At 40.5% G+C, this 24,657-nt stretch overlaps 1 protein-coding gene and 1 long non-coding RNA gene across 2 annotated transcripts; one reads left to right on the plus strand and one right to left on the minus strand.

Annotated features, from left to right (window-relative positions):
- Positions 1-4,358: 4,358 nt before the first annotated feature.
- On the minus strand, positions 4,359-16,841 carry pomk (protein O-mannose kinase). The gene is given in 5 exon segments (XM_078271821.1): positions 4,359-4,719; positions 4,722-5,240; positions 9,134-9,415; positions 16,026-16,148; positions 16,708-16,841. Coding segments are annotated over 4 exon segments (1,113 nt in total). The 5' UTR covers positions 16,089-16,148; positions 16,708-16,841; the 3' UTR covers positions 4,359-4,470.
- A 1,944-nt stretch (positions 16,842-18,785) lies between these two features.
- LOC144531583 (uncharacterized) lies at positions 18,786-21,799 on the plus strand. The gene is made up of 3 exons (XR_013503234.1): positions 18,786-18,844; positions 21,456-21,615; positions 21,707-21,799. It is a non-coding gene; the product is annotated as an uncharacterized LOC144531583 (long non-coding RNA).
- The last annotated feature ends 2,858 nt before the right edge of the window (positions 21,800-24,657 follow it).

A 24,657-nucleotide genomic window follows, 5' to 3' on the forward strand; every position in this document is an offset into this window, starting at 1 on the left:
ATCAATCGCGAGGTGATTAAAAACACAGAGCACAGAAACAGAGATTCACTTCACAATAACCTCCTAAATTATATTATAAAAGTGGACTTGAACATATGAACACTCAGAGCAAACAGTGATATAAACCGACGTTATAACATATTAACGGCAAAGATTAGCTAAATAGACGAATAGAATAACTGAATAGGAGAAAGGAAAATAAGGCTTTAATAATAACTCCTGCAATACCTTCGATCCAAATAGTTAAACTATAAAGTTAAACTAACACATATATTTGTCTTGCATTGTGTCACACAACAAACTCCACATGTACAATACTCACGTTTTCCTCACGAATGGACATATAAAATAAAGAAAAAGAATAAAGAAAAAGTCTGCTCTCTCTCCAAACAGACATCAAAGCGCAGTGTCGCTTACTCAACCGACATCGGACAGTCGACCCACGGGGGGTCGTGGACAGGCTTTCAACCCAGCTGCCCCCAAATGTCTATCAGGACATTTGTTATCATGAGGAAAGTCTGTCAGCAGGTTCATGGTCGTCTTCCAGTTTGGGTAGCTTTACCAGTCGGACCACAGAACGAACATAAGTCCTATCTTTGACCTGAACGGCAGCAGTCCGGATGCGGCCATCTGGTCCTGAATAGGCCTCTGTGACCATGCCAACAGGCCAAAGCGCATGTGGAAGTTGGGGATCCTCGATCAGTACCACTTATCCACTAGTAAGCTCTTTGGTGTCCATCCTCCACTTCTGTCTCTCCTGTAGACTAGGCAGGTAGTTCTGGATGAATGACTGTGTCTCCATGGTCGCTTCCCTAGCAGGTTGTAGGGTTCGTACAGAGCTTGTGGAAGTGATGCGTCTCAGTGTCCCATAAGCAGGATATTAGGCGTAGTGGGATCCGGGTCAGCAACATCAGCAGACACGTAGTCTAAAGGTTTAGCATTCATAGTGCCCTCGAGACAGTGAGCACTGTCTGCAGCAGTCTCCGGCACAGATGGCTCTTTGAGGATGACCTTCAAGGCTGTCTTAACTGACTTGACTTCTCTCTCCCAGGTCCCACCGAAGTGAAGATCACTTGGTGGTTTGAAGCGGAAAGTGATTATCTGCTCTGCCAACTGTTGCTGCAAGGCTGGGCCCATGGTGTGGAATGCCTCTTGCAGCTCCCTGTCCCCTCCGAAAAAGTTTGTGCCATTGTCTGACAGTAGCTCAAAGGGGCTTACCACGTCGAGCAATGAAACGTCGTAGGGACATCAAGTAGGCATCTGTATCCAGAGGACTTTAAAGGACAATTCCGGTGCAAAATGAATCTAGGGGTTAATAACATATGTGTACTGAGTCGACTGTTCTCTGGGATATGCTTTAATGCTAATCGAATGTGTCTCTAGCTTGAAACAAGCTAGCGCTAACCGGTGATTGGCTTCTAATGCTAGCCTTCGGGGGAGAGGGTAAATCACTATTTCTACACTACTAACAAGGCTCAAAATAGCACCACACTTCAACGGTAGCATAATGAGGGTGCCTACATGTAAACCGAAGCATTGAGAACTTTGTAAGTGTACAGACAGTTTATTGAAAAGATAGTTTATAAAGACCGTTCACTATACAGGCAGGCGTCATCTTGGGAAAACAGTCATGACCAGTCGAATGCCGTGCAAGCATTAACCAGTAACATAGCTCAAACACGGCGTAATTCCAACCACATTTTTCAGACTTATTGATTCCCTAATTTAATTATCTAGTTTTGATTATATGTTTATTCAGTTTTTGACTTTTTAAAGGTAATACAAACTATATGCTGTTCTTTCCCCAGTACTTGTTTTTAAATTAGATTACTGAATTCCATCTGCAACAAATTACATTTATTTTCAGAAAAGTGAATGCAGGAAAAACACCCTATCATAATGATTTTTCCATGCAGTGCCAAATACGTTTTGTAGAAACATGCCTAATTTTGATTGCGCTTTGCAATATTAAGTATTAAAGGTGATACAGTAAAAGCCTACTGAGCTCTCTCTCTCTCTCTACCTGAAGCTTTCCAGGGGCAACAAAATGTATGTTATGATTTGATTGGGTACTGGGTAACAATGAAGCAAGGAATCTCGGTCACACTTTACTTTACAGTTCATTAAAAAGACGTAATAAGACATACTTTGCATCAAAATAGACATTAGATAATTTGATTAAGAGAAGAAGTCATAAAGCGATTTAGCTAGTAATAGAGAATCTTGGTGACACTCGCGGTTAGTGTCACTTTAAATTATTTAACCTGTATACTAATATGAAAACATGTGCATCAATTTGCCATTTTCGTTGTAAGGTGTACAAATTACCTTCTAATAAGATCTTACAGTGTGAATGTGTACAAATTACCTTCTAATAAGATCTAACAGTGGGAATGTGTACAAATTACCTTCTAATAAGATCTAGCAGTGGGAAATAAGTTGTATATCTTACTACATTTTACGGTACAGTTCTGTTCTTTTGTGTCTCTAATTGCCAATTAATTTACCGATTAAGGACATGAATGGGAAATAAAGATGCTTACAGTATGTCCTGCAGCTTCTACAGCCCATCTGAGGCCTGTACTACGAAGCGAGATTTGGCGTTAACGAGCTAACTTCAGGTTCAACCCAGGGTTTTCTGTACTACGAAGGTGGATCACTTGTGATCGGGTTCAATCGCTGTGGTAACTTATGCTGAACACCTAACCTGGTTGGGAGCAGGTTAAGTTGGAGATCAGCGATCAACCGGTGTAAAAGCACCGCCTACTGACCAATCAATACTCGATTGATAACGGCGTCACCGTTCTTAGAAGATCAGGCGGAGCTCGGTGCGCAGAGAGAGAGAAAGGGAGAAAGGGGTGCGCACATAAAAGTTAAAACATTTAGAAAACGACAACCCCGTTAGCATGCCCTAATGTGTATATTTATGAAATATATAGATTGTAATGTGAGGGAATTACATATCGGCTCGGCTTCTTGAGCCGTGTGTTGACAACGCGCACATCAGTTTGAATTTTGCTTTTATATATTTTATTTGCTCTCACTGCCAGGGTTGCAACTGAAATACTAGGCTAAAGCAACGACAGTTTATGGAAAGTGCACAAGTGTAATTATGGTCAGATCTTGGTCCTGACTGATGGGGAAGTGATATTAATAAGCGTTGTGATTTACGCATCTACAGCGTTGACTATTTTTTTTGCCAGCTTTCCTTCCTGTTTTAGGAAGCAGCGACTGTATTGTGTTTTGCCTGCAAAACCGTGTCTGTGTTATTCATATTTATCTAGAATTATAATTTCCTCTTCTTATGTAAAATATGCGGCTGTGGTAGATGTTTACGATTGGTCGTGCTGTGCAAACACCGCCTCTTTTATGTGAACGCGCACGCTGCTGGATTGGGAAACCCTGGGTTGACTGAACTAGTTGATAACCAGCGTCGTGATACAGCTTATGCGGGACCGCGGGTGTTAGGTTAGGTGAAGCCAGGTAACTGAAAGAAATCCAGGACATGTTGATCTCGCTTCGTAGTACAGGCCTATGGTCAGATAGTAACATTAAATGTTCTAAAGTCTTGTATGTGCCACACAACCAATCAGGACAAGGATCAGTGTCCAATATGTACCTACCCTTTCCATTTCAATCTCACCAATGCTGTTGTGTTGTGGTGAATTGCTGTCATGTCAGAAACCTCCCCTGGACCACAAACACACAGCCGAACCTTGGTTCAATGACGTTGTGTTGTAAGAGAAGTGTAGCTCAGTGCTTAGTGTGTGGTTAAAAAAGAGAGTGACGGTGGATGTGATCAGAGCACACAGCTGTTGGCAATCAGAGCAGAGAATAAATCAGCAGTTTACTTGTTAAGTGGTAGTAAATGTACACTGTAGGTCAGTTTGTCTATGAATAAATTATGCAGTTCCTCAAAACCCAAGTAACGTTCCCATGTCTTGCTTCTCAACAACGCGACAAAACAAAAGAACCGCGGTCGCATGGGGAGAGGATACAAGAGGACGGGGTACGCCTGTCTACAAACCAATCAATTACAATTATTGGGAGACACGGCTCACGTATGTGATGACGACAGGACGTAGTTATGTCATGTAAAGTTCTTTAGTGCACTTGCATAACTGCAATGTGAAACCAAAACTAACCCCATCAAATGTATAAAATTGATGTAACAAAAACATCCTTTGTCTGGACTTTTAGGTGTGAAAAGACCATTAGTCACTGGGCCGGTCTGAATTAGCAAGATCCCAGCAGAGCATTAATCCCGTCACTTTTACTTTTAAAATGTGTTGGACAATAAATAAGTAAATGTAGCCAAGTAACCCTGAACTGTGAAAAATAAACGACCAAATCTTCAGTTCGTTCCATACCCAGTAGCATTTATTATACTGCACAACATTGTAAAACTGTAGCTTGAATTTTTATTGTACGTTCATGGTCTTTTGTGAGTCAGACATGTGGACACATATTCTACAGCATGTCTCTAAAGCCAGCATGGTCTTGAACCATGCTGCTATAGACTGATTTGTACACCTTCAAAACATCCAATGCTGAAGGGCGGAGCTTGGGGTCTTCCTTCTTACACTCCTTGTGGATCTGAAAAAGATGAAAATGGACTACATCCCCTCCAGGTACCTTTCCCATCAGGAACCATGCCACGTCTGGGATCTTCCAGATGTCTGTCTTCTCATCATACTCAGGCATGAGATCGTCTGAAAATAGCTTCCTTCGTTTCTGAATGGCCAAAGCTGCTCTGGGGCAACAAAGTCCCCGGTGAGCTCCCGGTGACCACATTTAACCAACAAGCCTCTGGATGGGTCTACCTCAGGTAGCGCATCAAGATCGTTCACTACCAGGTGAAAGTCACTTGTCAGCAGAAACTGGGAGAGTGTTTTCTCCAGACTGTTGGAATCACACATAACCCGCCGCCCAGCTGGGCTGTTATGGAGATAATGGAGGATGAAGACATAATCTGTAGCAAGCCTCAGCCGGGTCTGCCACTTGTTGTGTTGCTGGTGCTGCTCTTGTGCAAGAACACCATCCAAGTTAAGCAGTGGGCCAAGTGGGTGGTGCTCTGTGACCAGGGTGTGGTCTTCAAAGCAAAACCCCACTAACTGCACCACCTGTGGGCCCTGCAGGGCCTGTAACATGGACAATCCATGGAGAAAATCCTCCAGGTAATCCAGAGTAGATAGTTTGGACAGAGCCACCTTCTGACCCCTCCACTCTGCCAGATAGACCTGGGGAAAGAAAAGTGGGTGCTGAGGTCAGTAAGTACAGCTGCACACAGGCAATACTGACCACTACAATGACAAAGGGCCTGATGAACATTTTTGTATTTTATCCTAAACTGAGCAGTTGTCTACCAATCGAAAGATCATGGTTTGATCCCTGGCCCCTGCAGTCTACATGTTAAAGTGTCCTTGCGCAAGACAGTGAACCCTGAATTGCTCCCGTTGTCGATGTGTGAATGTGCATGAATGTTTATCTGATGAGCAGGTTTATGGAAGTAAATCTGTTTCATTGGATTTTGAAATTAAAAAGCCATTGTATTTCTAGCACTGAAATTACGTATCTGAATTTTTTGCAACAACTTTATTTTTCCAAGTTCATAAATTCAAAATCCAAAATTCAATATATGTCAATATACCAAATTCAGTTGCAAAATACAATGTAAATTCAACTAATATATTTTTAACTTCCTCAAATTCAACAGGCCAAATTCAGCTGCAAAATGTAATGTTTAAAATTCAGTGTTTACATCTGGTAACCCAAGGAAAAGTAATCAATTCTAGAATCTAGATCGGTAGTTTGTCATAGTAGCTGCAGCCAACAACTATTATGTCTGCATTTCATCACTAAATTCACTTTTGAGAATTTCTTTATGTGAGAAATCAACTGTGTAGAGTTTGAATATGGGCAATTTTACTAAAATTGATGGCCAATTGCACGTGTCACATGTCACAGCCAGCTGGTGGCGCCCGGGATCGCTTGCTCGCTGGTCGGCCAGTGATGCTCACAGACCCTGCTGTCAGCTGGAAGCCTCTCTGAACACTGTTCTGTCCTACAGGTGTACATTAGTGTTATGTGGAAATATATTTTATTATATAGCCTAGATGTACACTTTTAGCCTACATGCCCAGAGACAACAGATGGGAATTATCATTGTGATAACCTATATCTGGTGCAATACATTTATTGTCCCGGTTTTAAGCCAATGAATGAAAATTTTAAGCTTTGGTTTCCCCTTGAGTCTAAATAACATATGGCATAATTTATTATTTACACAGAGTATGGTAAAGAGAGACCTATCGCTCTACCCTTTCAGACGCTGCTCTCCTACTCCTCTGACTCCTTCTCTGGCTGCCCAGCGAGCTTGTAAACGTTACGCCCACAATCGCTTGTGGAGCTTTGATAACTCCGAAAGGCAGATAACCACAGGTTGCTGTTTATCTTATAATGGATAATTGTGTTTTGTTATTTAAACAAACGATTGAGGAAATAAACTTGTCCATGAGTCTACTGAGAGACTTCCAGCTGACAGTGGGGTCTGTGAGCATTACTGGCCGGCCGGCAAGCGAGCGATCCTGGCTGCCACCAACTGGCTGTCACGTCAGGCTGAAGCTTATCAAGTCCAACAACATCGGAGTAAATGTGCAATTGGCCATACATTTTTGTAAAAATGCCCATATTCAAACTCTGCCCATTTGATTTCACACATAAAAAAGTCTGCGAAGTGAATTTAGTGGTGAAATAGCAGACGAAAATTGTCAAAGGTTTCCAGTTGTTTGCTGCTGCTACTATGGCAAACTCCCGATCTAGATTCTAGAATCGACTGCTTTTCCTTGGGTTCCCGGATGTTAACACTGAATTTTAAACATTACATTTTGCAGCTGAATTTGAGCAAGTTGAAAATATATTTGTTGAATTTTGAACATTACATTTTGCAGCTAAATTTGGCCTGTTGAATTTGAGCAAGTTGAAAATATATTAGTTGAATTTTAAACATTGTATTTTGCATCTGAAGTTGTTACGTAAAAATATTTATTCTGAATTTATGAACTTAGAAAAATAAAGGTGAAAATTAGTTCTTAATAAGTAGTTATTAAGACAAAAAAGAGGTGAAGTTAAAGTATCATTCTGCTTAAAACAAGGTGCACAAATAAATTCAACAATCCACTTCAATCAGTGATTGGTCAGGTATGTGGAGGTGAGAAAATAGGTTGTTTTGTACCTCTCTCTATTTCTGACACTTTCATGTGAACAACTAAGTGCAACACCTTGAATGCCTTTGAGAGGAGACTGTCTGAAAGTGTGCACCGTTATTCATTTTTGAATGATTCTCTACGTTCAAAAGTGATCATTTGGAACCACGAACACTTTTGCCTTTAGACTTGGTTGGATGACACGCAACACTAGTTTTAAGTATACCCCAGCCTTTATACTGTCAAATGTAATGGAGGATGTTCCTCTAAACAGTGACCTGCATAAAGACCATGGGGCAGCTTTTGGAGTGTGAGAACTAACTACTAAATTGTACAAGTTGCCATGCCAAATTTTGAATGCTTACAAAACAAAATCTTGTTGAACCTCTAAGTAAATTGGCAGCCATGATGCACATCATGCTGATACGGTAAACTAAATCACTACGTTAACTTTTATTTATTCTTGTTGACTTCCATACATACAGCAAATGTACATCATTTAATCTATACCTAAGAAAAAATTGGTGAATTTGACAAGTTGTCTTAAGTCACTGGTACAAAGCACTTAGAATCTGTTTGTACAAGTGGTTCCTGCATAAGGCCCAATGGCTGGTTAAAGGTGCAATATGTAATATATTTACTGTAGTAAATCCAAAAACGACCACAATATGTCATCAGATATTAAGCAAACATGCTAAGTTGAAATACTATCTTTTCTGACAACGATGCTAATGCCAGCATTTTCTCCTTTGAAATTTCCGTTCCGACCTAAAAAACCTCAGTGTTTCTAAACAGTTGCATGACCAGAGACGTAACAAAACCCAGGTAAATATTGGAGATGTATTTGAAAGATGGAAACAGCTTAGAGCCCAAAAGGACACAGAGTTGGCTATTTTCTCCTGAACAGGTTAGCATTAAGATTCAGGCTAATTTATCACAGCTACTAGGGACGAGTCATTTCAACTTGTGTACTCACATTGAAATATATACACAACAGTACTCAAGTTGGTTACTCGCAAAAACAATTGAGACACAGCCAGTGAAGTGATCCCGACTGGTCCTGGCGCTGCCATGCTAACACGCCATAACTGCTAACGTTACCAGAGGCAGAGGACCAGGCAAGCAGGCCACAGCTGTTTACAACCACATGACAGAACATGCAATTTAACTTTGGCAAAACAACCGTGTAGCCTGTTCAGCGGCTGTAGCTGACCAACGCGGAGTAATTTTAAGCCAAGAAAGTGTGTCTGTCAGTCGGATAGAGAGGACTGTGAGTTTGCAGTGTGTTTAGCGATTGTTGCCGTAATTCTAAGCCGAGAAAGTGTGTCTGTCAGTCGGGTACAGAGAGGGCTTTCATGACTGTCAACATAGCCAGCATCTAATGTTAGCTACTCCGCTGCGCTGTGGAGTAATGTCTGGCTATGTGAGACTAGCGTCTAGCAACATTGTTGGATGCTCCGTTCTCAACCTGGCAACCCCGTGAACTTCGAGTCTGGAGAAGCGGGGCCGGGGGAGACGACTCTCTCCAGTATTTTGAATTTGGACTGCAGTAACTTTTAAACGATAGCTGTCAGTATTACATATTGCACCTTTAATGTTTTAACTGGGTTTGAAAAACCTGTAGGAGTTGTATGTATGCCAAGTATGCACAACTCTGTATTGGAGCAGGGCTTTTGGAATGAACTGTGTGACGCTGTGGACGGTAATTTTTTCACTCGACCAGAGTTCCTTAAAGATTTGAGTTGGGTGTTTTGGTTGGCTCATTTACTACTACTACTCGTGCTGGAGTTTGGTGCTCCACTTTACTCAGTTAAATAATTAATTATTAAGTTATTAAATCATAGCATTTGCGTTCCTTGAAGATGAACTACAAAATAATTTGTGTATGTGCATTGTATATTGTCTGGGTGCTGCACTGGACCATCTACCTCCTTAACAGCTCCCTGGCCAATCAGCTTCAGCTTGCGTACTTCGGCATTTATCTGTGAGCACTGGAGCCAGGGGTGGCAGTTTTTCATGGTTGCCATTTTAAAGTGTCGAGGCACACAGCCTACATGAGAGGACACCAGTTGCTCATCAGTCTGATACAAAGAGTCCAGATACAGGTAGATCAAGGCATTGCTGAGGAGCAAAGCAGCAAGGCACACTGCAACCACTGGAACACCATGGGAGATTGAACTGCTACTCCTCCGACCCATGGTGCCCTGCATCTGAAATGGACAACAAAGGTGGGAGAGGATAATATAGGTACACTAGCTACAGCTCAAAACATTAAGGAGTAACTTAGCAGGCTGAACAGTAGTGTATTCACCTCTGATCCCACAGAACTTCAGAGGTGGGTGTAGTCAGAAATGTGCTCTGTTGTAGCTGCAACCACACCCAACAATGTTACAGAGTCCTGGAGTCCACATCACAACAAATTAAACCACTGGATGTCAGCAAATAAAAGATTTTAAGGGGGTGTTAAGTTTTAATAAATCACGTCATTAATCAATACTGGTGAACAGGGGTTCTAAAAAGATTTTGAAACAAAAATATCTACCAACAATTTTAAGCTGGTGAATATACCAATGATTTTCAGCATAGAATATAATGCATGATTTGGTACATTTGGTTGTGCATGCAGTGAATGGTGTTAAATATCTTGTTTTTGCTCACTACCAGTGATTTACAATATCAGCTTGCAACAGTGATGTAAAAGGGTTCTCCAGGGTAAGTCTGTGTTAATGCGCCAGTGTACTCCATCAGAACTGCTTGTTGAAACCTCCTTCCACAAAAAGCTTTATGATGGGTCAATTTCTGTAACTTTCTGAAATCGGCAATTCACTCCCACTTTACGCCGTGATTTGTCAGCTTTGTGGAGATGAGAACTTCTCTCTATAGCTCTGTTTTTTTCAGTGTTTCCTTTAGGATTTGTATTAGCAGTGGGGGCAGATCTGTCGGGACCCACCCCCCAGTCCCGCACCCCGCCGTCAAATGTTTTACGTATTAAACGGAACTGACACTTCGCTGCAGCACAAACAAATATATTTATTCACCTCTATTCACACACAATGAGGCATATTTTCATTTTGTTTTGATTGAACTGTATTTTTGAGGAACTGTAGGTCTACAAAATTAATTTTACAAGAAATTCTTCATAGGGAAACCAAAACCCAAAGTAGGCTATAGTATGAAACCATTCATAATGAAACTAACTGCATATTTGCCTCAGTGGCAAAGTTGGCAGCCTTGCTGTGTGCATTTGATTTTTCTTGGCATTTGGAAAAATAACTCCAAGGCTCGGTTATAGGGGAATTCAGAAAGAGGTGGCCCATTAATGCTGAGTAGCATACATGCTGCTAGATGGTCCCCCTGTGGCCTGTTCCTTAACACTAGAATGGCCAGGACGGTCATTTTGACCGTTTTGAAATTTGTATGTGTAATAACTTTGCTAAATAAAAAAATACAATCCTGCTGGTACCTGACTTTTCCTAAAAGAGTCTGTATTTTCATTTAAAATTGTTTTTATATACATTACACAAAAGGCAAACAAAATACAATCACTTTTACCTATTTCGGCCATGCACGGTCATATTGACCGCTCGGATTTTCGCGGTTTTGTTTTTAATCTTTTGCGTGGTTGAAGATGCATCTTGGTTGCTTAGTAATAATCATAGTCTCTGTCAGAGAAACGTAACTAGAGGTCTCGAGTAACAAGTGTGGGCACCACCGATGGGTCGAAGGCAAAGCCAGAGTCGGTAACGTAGGCTACTACGGTGTGGATGGACTCTGTTCTGAATCAGAAGAAAAGCACTGGGCGCTCACTCTGTGAAAGGCGCGGTAGACGTAGATGGCCGGTAGCTGTCTACGTGTTCATATAACTTTATACATGCTACAACTGGCTGGAATAATTGCACACATCCTCTCCAAGGAGTGCACCAGCTGTAAAATGTCCCAGAGGAAGTTCATGCAGCTACTGGCAGAGTAGCTGAAAGCGGAGTTTATGGAGGAAAAAAAGGGAAGCGGAGCACGGTCCGAACAGCACTGCGCACCACAGCAGACACCAAAACGGAGGCAGTGCCAGGTTAGGTTAGGTTATAAATGTTCAAATAACATACTTTTAATTGTTATTTGGCTGTGAATAATGTTGAATGAATTTCCCCCAATATGTTTCGGGACATGTATGAAATAATCACAGTTTAGCCTACTATGCCATGATATGAATTACTGAAACACGTATTAGGCTACTACTCAAAAGTGTAATTAAAATCGTTAAAATGTACATGTCGGTGTTATAACGTTGTTCTAAAGATATCCTAAGACAATACATGCATTAATATCGCAATTGGGTATTTATCATGAGAGATTATAGAGTTTGGAATCTGGCAGTCAAAATGACCACTCATGGCAGTTCTAGTAGTTATGGAATTCCGGCACTTCCAGTATCTTAATGCAGTGTAACTACTTCAGCATGTAACTAATGCACCTAAAATACAAACGTGAGCAAGGGCGTATTGAATCAACAGCCACGTGCAATTTAGCTAGCAGGTGAAGGTGAAACTAAAAATGTGCAAGAACTATAGACTAATACAGGCTTAAATGAACTGACAATATAAGTTATACGACTTACAGTTCTCAAGGATGCACACATGCCATCTCAACCGGGTCCTCCGGACAGCCTGTCTCTTTTTTCTTTCTCCCTATTTCTTTAATTTATCCACAGGCCATATGTCCACAGGTACAAATTAGTTTTGTACCAAATGTATCGCAAGAAGTGTTGCAAAAGTCGAGGTGCGCAGATACGGCACTTTGTGATACGAGAGAGCACCCAGGCCTATGTGAAGTTGCAGCAGATTCGAGAGGTTGTAATCCGTAAACATTAGGCTCGTTCGAGATGAACTGCACCTCGCCTGTAAAGTGGACGAGACCAGGCGGGAGCAGCCGGGGGCGGTGACAAAAATCCGCTATCAAGTCGGACAGTTTCCAGCCGATTCCAGCAGCCTTCAGGCTGAACAGGAAGTGACATAAACACTGTGGTCCGATTCCGATTTAATAAAATGTTATCAGACCCAAATATCAGCTCCGACACAGTCTCCAGTTGTTTTCATTATGACAGAGTAGTGGCTAAAATGCTCTACATGCGATCTGTTGCTGATTTTAATTTTAACAACACACTGTAGATGATCCGTAATCTGAACAGATTTAGTCTCTCTGACTTCTAAACGATCTATCAGCCACACAACATGTGGTTTGTACAGAATAAGCCTTTAAATCATTTTTGATTTGGAGGGATTTTAACTGCTATTTGTCTAAATAGCAGTTAAAATCCCTCCAAATCAAAATCAATTAAAGCTGCAAGCAGCGATGAACGGGCCCTCGCCTTCTTGCAGTCGCGGGTACTGCCAGACGCAACATCACATGTAGACCACACATTCTAAGTTTCATGTAAATCAGAATAACTTTTGCCAAGATACAACCGTTCATGTTTTAACAGCCACCTACAGGAAGTTGTTCCTCCATAACTCGCGCATTGTTTTAGCTATCAAAATTCTTTTGATAACTTTTAGTCACGAGGGTCCACCGAGTCTATATCCAAGTTTTTGTGCAGATTGGACTCACGGCCCAGGAGGAGTTAGACAAAGTATGTTTCCCATATATCGCGATGTGGCTAATTAATAAAAGAAATTCTAACAGCGCCATCTAATGGCCGATTCACTCTAAATTTGGCATGGATGCTCAAGCCCCTATGTGGAAAAACTGTCATGTTTGGTGTCAGAATAAATCTTGGTAAGAAAGAATCTTGGTAAGGCTTTCGACAGCCCCCTACAGGAAGTTGGTCCTCTGTAACTTGCGCATTGCATTAGCTATCAAAATTCTTTTGATAACTTTTTGTCATGAGGGTCCACCGACTCTACGTGTACATTTTTGTGCAGATGGGACTCACGCTCTAGGAGGAGTTTAAAAAAAACTAAAACGGCGCCATCTAATGGCCGATTGACGTCAGATGCACAGATGCTAAAACGGCCATAACGAACAACCTTGTCAAGTTTTGGAATAATTGTTGCCAAGATAACACAACTTTCTGTTTAGACAGGAAGTTGGTGTAACTTGCGCATTTTTTCAACTATCAAAATTCTCTGGATAACTTGAGAACAGAGGGGCAACAGATACTATCGGCAAAGATTCAAGAAGATTGAAATCACAGCCTAGGACGAGTTCGAAAGAATGTAAAACACATGAAAAATGCATAATTAAAAATGGCTGCTTTCCGGTTGGGCGGAGCTAATGAAGGTAAATGGGAAATATGTCCACAATGATTAGAGCAATATGGGTATTAAATCTGGTGAATATCGGAGCAACTATGTCCAAGTTAAGGCCTTCCAGGCATTAGGGGGCGCTATGGTTTGGGCCAAATCGCTGTACAGTCTCGCGAAGCTCCCAGGTGTTTATGTGGGCGGCAATTTTTGTGAGTTTTCGTATATATTGAGGCCGTCAAAAATGTGCCCCAGGGCTAAAACCAATTAGGGCCCCATAGGCCACACCCACTTTGACCAATCAGTACCTTACTGTAGGGGTGGCCTCATGAGTGGCCGTACATGTTACCCATCAAATGTTGTAAAAATTGGATGAGCCGTTCATGAGCTATAAACTTTATGTACTTGTAGTGCCCCCTAGTGGCCAATTTTCATAAAATGTGTGGGGCATCTCCAGAGGGTCATGGCAAACAAAAATCTTAAGTTTTGCGTTGATAGCAATTATTTTGGTCGAGATCCTGCTGAGTCCGTCTGGAGATGCAACCTGCCAAGTTTGTGCAGATCGGTCGCACAGTCTAGGAGGAGTTCGGCAAAGTAGGTTTTCGATAAATTGCAATTTTTCACGCATAAAAGTCTAGGCGGAAATGGGCGTGGCCTATATCAGGAGATTCAGCTGGATCCAGGGAACGCGAAAACATATGGTTTTTGAATGTGAGATGTACGGGTTTTTTTCTGCAATAGCGCCACCTAGTGGTGGATATGTGTAATTTTTTTGAATGTTTGCAATTTTCACCAGTTGTGACGTGTGCAAATTTTTTTGAGTTTTCGTGCATTCTAACACCCTCAAAAATGCGACGAAGAATTGGTAAAAAATAATCTGACCAAAAACAATAGGTTCCTTTGCACTTTTGTGCTCGGGCCCTAATAAAAAGTTTATATAAAACATCATTATGTCGAGTCGATTCTGAACTAATCAGCTGTTAGATCAGCTGAGAGCCAGGTGTTTCCCAGCATGCCCTGGGTCCGCCTGGGTCTTGCAGTCGGTGGAGAGCAACTGCAGCGCCTGGCTCTAAAAACTGCAGCCGCCTTGATCTCGTGAGGTTATCGTTGCCCATATGTGCATGACGTCAGAGCAAGTTGGGATCAAGTCATAGACTGTATATAGAAGAGAACTTTAGAAATAAACAATGCACAAATAAAGTCTTTAAACGCTTCAGATGTAAAGTTATTCGCTGTCAAAGTGACATCAAAATGACGAAAACGGGGGGTGAGTGCTTGTTAGCATCAAAATGGCACCATAGAAGCTACGCGTTGTGAGCATAGACAGTATATAAGAATGGACCAACAGATCCCGTTGCTCTGGACGGAGACCAGTGAAGGATATTAGAAGCACTTTTCCAGTAATTGCTGAGCGTTACTGCGCAGCCTCCAACTGAGAGAGACGACGTAAAAGTGGTGTGAGCAACCTGTCTGAAAGTTGTAAGTCTTCTGGTAGCTGTGCCAAGAGAAATCTCAATCATTCCCAATCTTGCAGAGACGGAGAGCATAGGTATATGTAAGAAGATAACATAGAGGGTTTTCACGGCGCGTCATCAGACGCGTTATCAGACCCGAAGTCGCCATGTTGGAGGTACTCCGCATCACAACAAAGCACAGGCACTGAAGTAGATCCCGAACAGCGTTAAGTAAAATGGTTAATTATTGCCGTGTTTTAGGTTGTACCAATAGGACAGACCGAGAAAAACATTTGTAATATTATCGACTTCCAAAAGTTATTAAAAACCAGGGAGAGGAATGCCAGAAGTTATCAGAGGAAAGGAGGCGCTTGTGGTTGGCAAAGCTCAACCAGGATCTACGAGGGAAAACTCTGTCTTGTTCGGTCTTTGAAATGAAAAAAAAACAACTATTGAGAGTCACTTGGCTACACCTTGAGTATCACAATGATATCATACAGTTAAGGTTAGGTTGATTAAAGACGTTATTGCATTACTTACTTTGGCCTTCACAACACAACGGTCATTAATGACTTGGTACTGCGTCTCCCTCACCCATCCACACAGATCCACAAGTTGGGAGCCAACTTGTAGGGATCTGCACCGCCAGTAATTTCTCAAAATATCGCGCCTTTTTTGGTGGTCCAAGTCCTTCCATGCCTTTGCATCTTGGATGCGTTTTGATGAGCTTTTCTGTTGTTTAGACATAAAGTATTAAAGTATTCAAAGTGCACAGTACTTCATTACTCCATTCAGTTGTTTACACCGAGTGCCTCCAATATGGCCGCGCATCTAGGTTACCACCCAGAACGTGACGTTGGTGAAAACCCTCTACAGGCACAGGCTAATTATTGCTAAGTAAAATGCTAGTTAACATTTGTAATTAAACTTAAACAGCTAATGTAAGTCAAAACTGCCTGCGACCTTCTCCTGTACTATACGGTAATTCCTCTAATATGCAACAGTAAGTCACGTGGTTATGACACAATTGTTAGCCTATTTTGACAAAAACGTCTGCTACGGAGCCATAACGTGAGGTACAAGGTAATGGAGCCTTTTATAGGAGGTTCGAGTTCTGAAGCGAAGCTTACCCCCTTGGTTGTGAGGAGAGGCTTACCTCCTTGGATCAAGTCGGACACAAATCTAACCGGCATGCATTGGGCGGCGATCGCCGGTGATCGATTCTGCGCAGATCTGGCTCATCTCGAACGAGCCTTGTGATTGTAACATGGACCAAAGTAAAAAAAATAATGAGTAAATGTTGCATTACAAGTTTGCAGCTGTCATTGTGTTCATGTAAATATCAATCTACACATTCGTAAATATTTTTTCTGTGACTTCAAATTCAGTGCAAATTTAACATACTTAAATTCAGATTTTTTGTTCTGCAAGTTCTCACATCGTATTCTAAAAGCTCACATTTTGCACCATATTTACCTTCATACAAAGCAATTGAAGGTAACATCCGCGAAAACATTAACTAGCTTAACACGACTCAAATACGAAGGAATAGTCTATGTAACGTTAGTAGTGGCGGCAAGTTTGCCTTGAATTTTCTCCCAAAACAGCACAGTAAAAAAAAGAAAAATAGCAAGTTCTGAAGAAAATTTGGATCGTGCAACGACCAGTTACCAGCAACTGCAACGTTACGTCAAAAACAGGCAGGTTAGACGACAGACATGCACAGCAAGCTCGCCTCCAGCCATTGTTAAACAACACAGAAAAACGATAACTTAAGCTATTAACATTATTTTGCGTCATTTAGTAACGTACCTGTCACAACATCGGTTCGCATGGTTTCATGATTCAACAGACACGATGTTTAATGCCAGAACAAGCACAACACACGATGTGTATTTTGGCTTACATTCCACCAGCAACTACTACCGGATCGAGAAAACACTTCCTGTCAGTTTTGCAGAATAAAAGGTTCATACTGTGGAAGCCCAATTCCGCCAATGTGATGAACAAAAAATATCCTGCGGTTCGTTATAATAAGAAACTTTCTTGAAATAATGACTCAGCGTTGCGAAATAATCACTTAGTATATCAAAAAGTATGACAGATTATTGAAAAAATAACGAGAAACTTTCTCAAAATAATGAGAAACATTCTCAAAATAATGAGAAACATTCCATGGGCGTAAATCTGATCTAACAGTAGGGGGGGGACAATAAACATAACATTTCTGAAGAGCAATTTTTGAAGGGGACACAAATAATACAGCCACAATTATACTCGTAGAGGACATGTGTACACAGAGGAAAACCTTAATACTATCATTAGTGTAGCATGGAGACTGTACCATTATCCTTCTTTTCAGTGTTTCTCTTGATTCAATAAAAAAGCTGACTAAATTGACCAAAATATTCTTCTTTAAAACCATGTATTTATTTTTAAGTTGTTTATAATCAAGCCACAAAAATACCTTAAAACATAATGACTTATTTTGAAGAAGTGTCCCCATATAAAAGAAATACAATGCTTTTGTACACTTGTTAAATTAGCTGATCATAATGTAAATGAGTGAGCCACTGGTAAAGCTCATCTGCTCACCCTGACAGCCACACACCTCCAAAAATATGAACTAAGCTAAAACTAAACTTTACACCTGACTGTCCCTGGTCTCCCTGTTCCTCAGGTCTTTCTGTCTCCTTTGCCTGTGACATAGTGACGTTAGTATCTCCATAAGCACCCATAAAGATGTTACCAAATTGTCTTGATATGAGGACTTATTGTACTTACTTGGCGTTTTGGTGTAGGCCTACTGAAAAAGGATCTTATGTCTGTTTTTCTTTTCTCTGTCATTTTTAACAACAACACAAATCTTTAACGTCAGATGTCTAAATATGAGTTAGTTTCATAGGTTCACATTATAATTATAAAATTATCTTGCGTCCTCCACATAAATATTAGGTTTCGTCTGGGACAGAGGATATATATTTAACTGATCAGCCACTTCATTTCATACTGAGCAAAACACAACTGTAGATCTTCAATATTAACCCTAATGTCAGTTCACACACATAACGTTAGGCTTATCGCCGTGGTAACGTTAGTTGTAGTGGGTGCATTTCTATCCAACAAGCTATAAGCTAAGTAACGTTACATTATATTACACTAACATAGCGAACTTTTTTGTCATGACTAATTCATTAATTACTCAGCATCATTTCTATTTGAGAAAAGAAAAACTTAATCCGATGTTAAATGTGAATAAAACAGCCTTGAACCGCCTACTTATTACATACCTGTCATTACCCGATGTGACTGTGAGTTTACCGCAGATCCTACAGCATGCAGTGGACCAAACCACTGTGAGGCAAGGGAGGGGGGACTCAAAATGTTTCTAAACTTAAAAAGCATTTTTTGGGGTTTGTATTGTTTAACTGCTTACACAGATATTTTAAGTATACATCATTATGTTATTTACAATACACAGCATTTTCTAGGGGGGGACAACCCTTAAGATTTACGCCCTTGAAACAATGCCTAAGTATCTCAAAATGAGAAACTTCTCAAAAAATGTAATTTACTTATCTCGAAATAATTACTTACTGTCTTAAAATAATGAATTAGTATCTTAAAAATGACTATCACAAAATAATGAGAAATATTCTCAAAATTTTAAGTCATTATTTTGAGATAGTATGTTATTATCTTGAGAGTTCAGACACAAAGTAATTTTTTCGAGTCAGTAAGTCATTATTATGAGAAAGTTAATTATAATGACATACAGGTTTTTTTTCATAACAAGGCTAGTTTTCATCGTTCTTCTTTTACTGGCGGAAATGGGCTTCCACAGTTGGCTAGATGAAGCTTTTATTCTGAAAAGTGTTTCTTCGGCTTCTTACCAGTGAGACATCTCTTCAATACAGTCGATTGATAGAATTCGAGCGACGGCGAACAGGTACCGTTTTTTTTAAATCTACAAAGCATATCTCTTTAAAATGTCACGGCAAACTAATTTGCAAGCTAACGGTACACTTACAACATATAGCTAACGTTAACGTTACAATGTAACGGGTCACAGCTCAGATTCGATGTTTAACGTTACTTAACCTGTCAAAACACACACCAACGCACTAGATAACGTTAGCTAACGTTAGCTCATGTAACGTTACAATCAATAGCTACATAAATTAGCTACTTAAGGAGCTATCTAGCTAAGTTACAGCAAAACACGAGCAGATTTTTATCTTTACAGTTTGCTTGCTTAAATAGAGGGGCTGGTATGTTTGTACGTAGTCTACCGTTACCACATAATAGCTTAGCGCTAGATAAAGATGATTATTTTCTTTTGACGCTTCCTGTTTAGTTTAGGCGTGACATCTGTTCATTCGTTGTGGTGACTTTGCGTGATGGAAAAACAATCATTAAGTTTGCACAAAAAACTGCACGTTATGTGTTTAAGTCTACTTTTTCCCACCCATGCAGATTTTCATTTTCTAACTTATACCAGTATTAGCTAACGTTACATCTTTGCTATTATTTGCATTGGCCAGCTGTTACTTCGAAAATGAAACCAACAGCCGTGTACCACAATGCTGAAATAATACGATGGTTATAAATTAGGTTTTAGGCGGCTGTAGTAGTAGCCTACATAAACGTAAAAATGTTCAATCTTAAATCCTATTGCATTTTCTGGTGCAGTACGTGCTGTGGTCCATGAATGGGATGAGCCCTGTTGCCATAGTTTCCTCTATTTTCTCAGTAGGCTGTGATGTCAGCACAGCACTGCCCCTTCACACTCCTCCTCTCCCTGTTATTTCCACATTACTCTGTTAACTGCGATGAGTCACCAAGCAAGCTGAACATCTCAGTGATTTTTCCTTTGCCATTGATAAGCATTCTCTCGGTCTCAAGGTAAATGTGACACACTTAACATTACATGAGCAAGGCTGGAGTCCACTTCTTTTTTTTTTCACTAGTCACTAGCTCGTGCACTTGTGACTTACAATGACTTATAAAGATACATAACAGCTACTATACAGGATTTACCTTATTAAACTTTATTGACAGGAATTGATAGGGCAAACAGCCACCCACAAATAGTCTATAAACAAAGCATCAGGCTGTCTTTGAGATTTCACATGAACAGCGGTTAAAGTTAGTCAGGCTACCGAAGAATACCATAATTCATCCGTGCAATTAGGCCTAAGCGACGTACCCAAATCTTCCTTAACCGTTTGGCCAGCAGCGTGTTGGCATAAACAAAGTGCTGTGTGTCCACATAGACAGTTAAAGAAATGGACCAACAGATCCCGTTTCTCTGGACGGAGACCAGTGAAGTATATTAGAAGCACTTTTCCAGTGATGGCTGAGCGTTACTACGCAGCCTCCAACTGAACTTGGAGACGTAGATGTGACGTGAGCAACCTGTCTGAAAGTTGGAAGTCTTTTGGTAGCTGTGCCAAGAGAAATCTCAATCATTCCGAATCTTGCAGAGGTGGAGAGCGTTGGTATATGTAAGGAGATAACATAGGCACAGGCTAATTATTGCTAACTAAAATGCTAGTTAACATTAGTAATTAAACTTAAACAGCTAATTTAAGTCGAAACTGCCTGCGAGCTTCTCCTGTACTGTACGGTAATTCCTCTACTATGCGATAGTAAGTCGCGTGGTTACAAATAGAGTCTTTAAATGCTTCAAATGTAAAGTTATTCGCTGTCAAAGTGGCGCCAAAATGAATGGAAGCCAAGTGTGAAGTAGATCAGATGAACGGTTCTCGAGATATTTGAAAGACAACGGACACACACACACACACAAAGAGATTCCTTGATTTATAGTTAGAAGATACTAAGCATTAGGGCTGAAACGATTCCTTGAGTAACTAGTAATTCTATTCTATATAAGTCGAGGCTTTGTGTAATCCATTTAACTGATGCCTCACTCATTCAGTAATGTTATCCTTGTTATGCTAGCATATACTATGTTGTCCCTCACAGTCCCGGTCATCTGCATTTTATTTTTATCCTCACCGCGGACTGCCAGTAGCTCTTGCATCTTGCCACATATCCATGTTGTTAAAATCGTTAGTTGTTCACCTCCAATGTAGCTGAAAACATTTGCAGCGTTGTTTATGAGCTATGTTATGAGTTACGGTGACCTGTGACAATTTGCAACAGACAGGTTTGTCCTGCCTCTGTAGTTAGCGACCCTGGTAGTGTGCCATTCATATTAAAAATGGACCCGCATCCAACTCACCTAGCAGCTGAAAGCCCTTTGGTTGGAAGGGGGAAAAAGCTATATTTGATTTTCCAAACGTAAAAGGGTTAGTCCAACGTATTGTTTGGTTTGTAATGTGTGCCAAACTGAAAGCCTCCTACCAAAAGGTTTAATACAAAAAGGTGTATTTTTACACCCTTATATTGTCAGATGGACCAAACCTATTACCAAGATGTTTAAATAATATGCATTGACAGAACCAGCTGTGATAATGGGTTCCATTTCTGTGCTTGACTTGTTGTCAACTTGTGACATCAACTTGGCATTCAGTTAACACACATGCTTTTTTCAGGTTGTTGTTCCAGACAGACTTTTGAACCATCTTCTTTTACACTGGGAGTACCCAGTGTAAATTGCAATCTGGCATGCTAAAGGAGTGAGGTCCAGCAGGGATACTACCTTCACCTTCCCTCATATTCCCACTCCTCAACAAAGCTGAGCACGGAAAACAGGTGTGACTGGCACTCTCTTATGCAGTTAACCCACCTAGTCTTTTCCCACAGGATAGTGCTGACAGTCTCTGTTTCACATTTCAATCCACAGGCATGATGGGAGTCCCTGTGCTCTTTGTGGTGGTGCTAGCATTTATCTGTCACAGCCACAGCCTGGAAATACAAAACCCTTTCTACAAGTTCAAAAGGTAAGGAAAAAAGTCATTTTTTGTTTTGGATAGAATGGATTGGAGATGTAAAATGCATTTTTGGAAGGTTTTAGCTGTTCTGCTTAGAAATACTGTACACATTTTCTTACATCTTACATATTTCTCTTGTTGAAGACAACATTTTACCTGCCAGCTCACTAACCCAAGTGGGTATGGGTAACACTTTACTTGAAGGGGTGTGCATAGGACTGACATAACCATGACATGACACTGGTCATGAACATGAAGGAATCTATGAATGTTTATTACTGTTGTCATTAGGTGTCATTTGGTAAATTCTGACTAAGTTAGCATTGTTTGAAATGTTTGTGTTATAACAACTTCACATTAACCAAGGCAACAATGTCTTAGAAAGTCACACAACTGATAATTGACTGCTTTCTCAAGGATCTTAGAGATATGGTAAGGTGAGATATAGGTCTAAAGCCGAGGTAAGAGCAAGCAGGTGGGTGTAAAATCTGTGCAAACACAAGATTCACTCTGTGGTTTCTGTGACATGAAAAATACTTTTAAAATAGTAATGTTTAAAGATAAAAAAACAGGGAGAAAAAATAAAAATATAAATATAATAAACAGAGCTATGTATATATATATACACACACACACACACACACACACACACACACACACACACACACACACACACACACACACACACACAGCATTCATTTCTGTCAACTCTCATGACATTAAACCACAGAAATTGAATGGACTTGGCATGAGATGGTGTCTAAAGAGTGCAACAATGCACTGCCTGCAGACCTCCAATATGGAGTTGTTTCCAGTGCAGGCTCCACTGTCAGGACAGGAAATGCACGCAGAAAATAAAAACAATAAGTAGGCCTATTTTAGAAATAGAATGCCATAATGTATGTGAAGAGACAGAGGGAGCAGTGTCTACATTCTTGGTTAAAGATAATTACTTATTACTTACTAAAAAAGTGTGCATCTGTGCAACATGCCTTCTGTCAACCAATCATACAGTCTAGTCTTCTTTCAAGCAGTGCTCAGGCAGCCTAGCTTTTTCAGATTTTCAGATAATAGAGCTGGCCTCTTCTTCTGCAGAATGTTGCCTGCCAAAGAGAACGTACTGTCTTACATGGCACTGTTTAGGCAGGTGTAGCCAAGTACCTTTTGCAATATGGGCCAGCTTACCATATGCACAACCACCATTGTAGTGTACATGTTTGCATGCTGACGCAGGCCTCTGCCTTGTATCTCTCTAAAGCAGGGATGTGCACAGACATTTGGAGGGGCTCAACCCCCCTTGTTCAACCTTCAAAGATAGAGATGTCTCCAAAAGAAAAATTTGATTTCTGAATAAGTTCTATAATAAGGATGTCCGCGGGGTAAATGAAATTAGTAAAAATTAAGGCCATTAAAAGGTATTAAAAGGTATTAACCACCATTTTACGAGGTATTCATTTTTTGAATATTTGTTTTTGCAAACTATGAGTTGTCCATTTGTTTTATTATGTCTTTTTAAGTTGATCTTGTAAAGTTTGTGTGATATTATATCATATCCCGCATCGGGTGATAGCCTATCTTAGCCTGACAAGCCAGACCCACATCAAGATGTTTGGTCTGTGAACTCACCATTGGCATGGCTCAATCCGAGGGGCGGGATAAACGGTTGTCTTTCAAATTCCCTCTGCACGCTACAACCAAGCAGAGCAACGAAGAAGATAGCAGAGCTAGTTGATAGATTAAACTTTTGCCGTATCCGATCGGCAAAACTCCGAACACATCTTCCATTTTTAAGAATGACTTCAGTGCCGTTCTTTTCTCAGAAAAAAAGCTTAGCTCCAAGTCTTCCAGAGTCGCGGCCAAAGCTGATTCCAAAGATCGCTGTTCGCCAGCAGCAGTTCTTCTTTGGACAGTAGAAATGGATAGGTTGTTCGGATTGATTAAGGACATGTGTTAGTGCTCTCAGTGTGCAAGGTGGTTTTGTGCATTCTCTTAACAGTGTGGAAGTGTCATTGCTTTTACCTAAATAATTTATTTGAACAAGTTCTGAAAAAATATACTATGTACTCCTAGCTCTCTATGTAGATGCTGTGGTGGTTGACAGTGTTTCCTCTAGAATTGTTTTCAGCAGCGGGGGTGGGGGTGTTGAACGTCAAAAAGTAACGTTACCTGAAAACAGCGTGTAAATTCTTTTTAGCATCTCACATCACACTTTCAGTCACTATGACCACTACTACTACGGTCAGAAACATTGTGCCAAAATGTGAACAATAACGGGCTTATCTGCTAATGTTAGCTACCGACTGTTACCTTAAAACCATCCAGCAAATAGACGGTGCCGTTACCTGAAACCGGTGATTTAACGTCAACGCTCATTTTACACACCGTTTAACAACAAAACGCTGAGTGAACATTACTAGCTACGTTTTTAATGTTGTCACGTATTCCCCTCATTTGGGAAGAAAAAGCAATTCAATTGAAGCACTTACCATGAGATCACAGGTTCACTTAGTTTCAAATGGTTATAATGGCATCACAAGTTCAAACGGTGAATGCTTGTTTGCTTGTCTATATGTATGTCTGTTTTCTTGTATTTCACTTGCCTCATGGAATATATGTGTGTACTCATTTGGGTGTCTGTACATACAGAAGAAGGTTTACTTAGTTTTAAGTGGTTATAATGGCATCAGTGAATGTTCGTTTCTTTGAACTGCTTTAATTTATCATTTTATTTCATCTATTAATTTTATTCTAAAGGTGAAACAAATACAAGATGGGTTAGGGTTGCAAGATGTTTCCAAAGTCAGTGAGTCTCAATCTATTCTGTTGACTTTCCCTATCTGCATTGTTCTATTGGCCAAAGGGC

The sequence above is a fragment of the Sander vitreus genome, chromosome 16 (genome assembly GCF_031162955.1).
Source record: "Sander vitreus isolate 19-12246 chromosome 16, sanVit1, whole genome shotgun sequence".
Taxonomy (NCBI): Eukaryota; Metazoa; Chordata; class Actinopteri; order Perciformes; family Percidae; genus Sander; species Sander vitreus.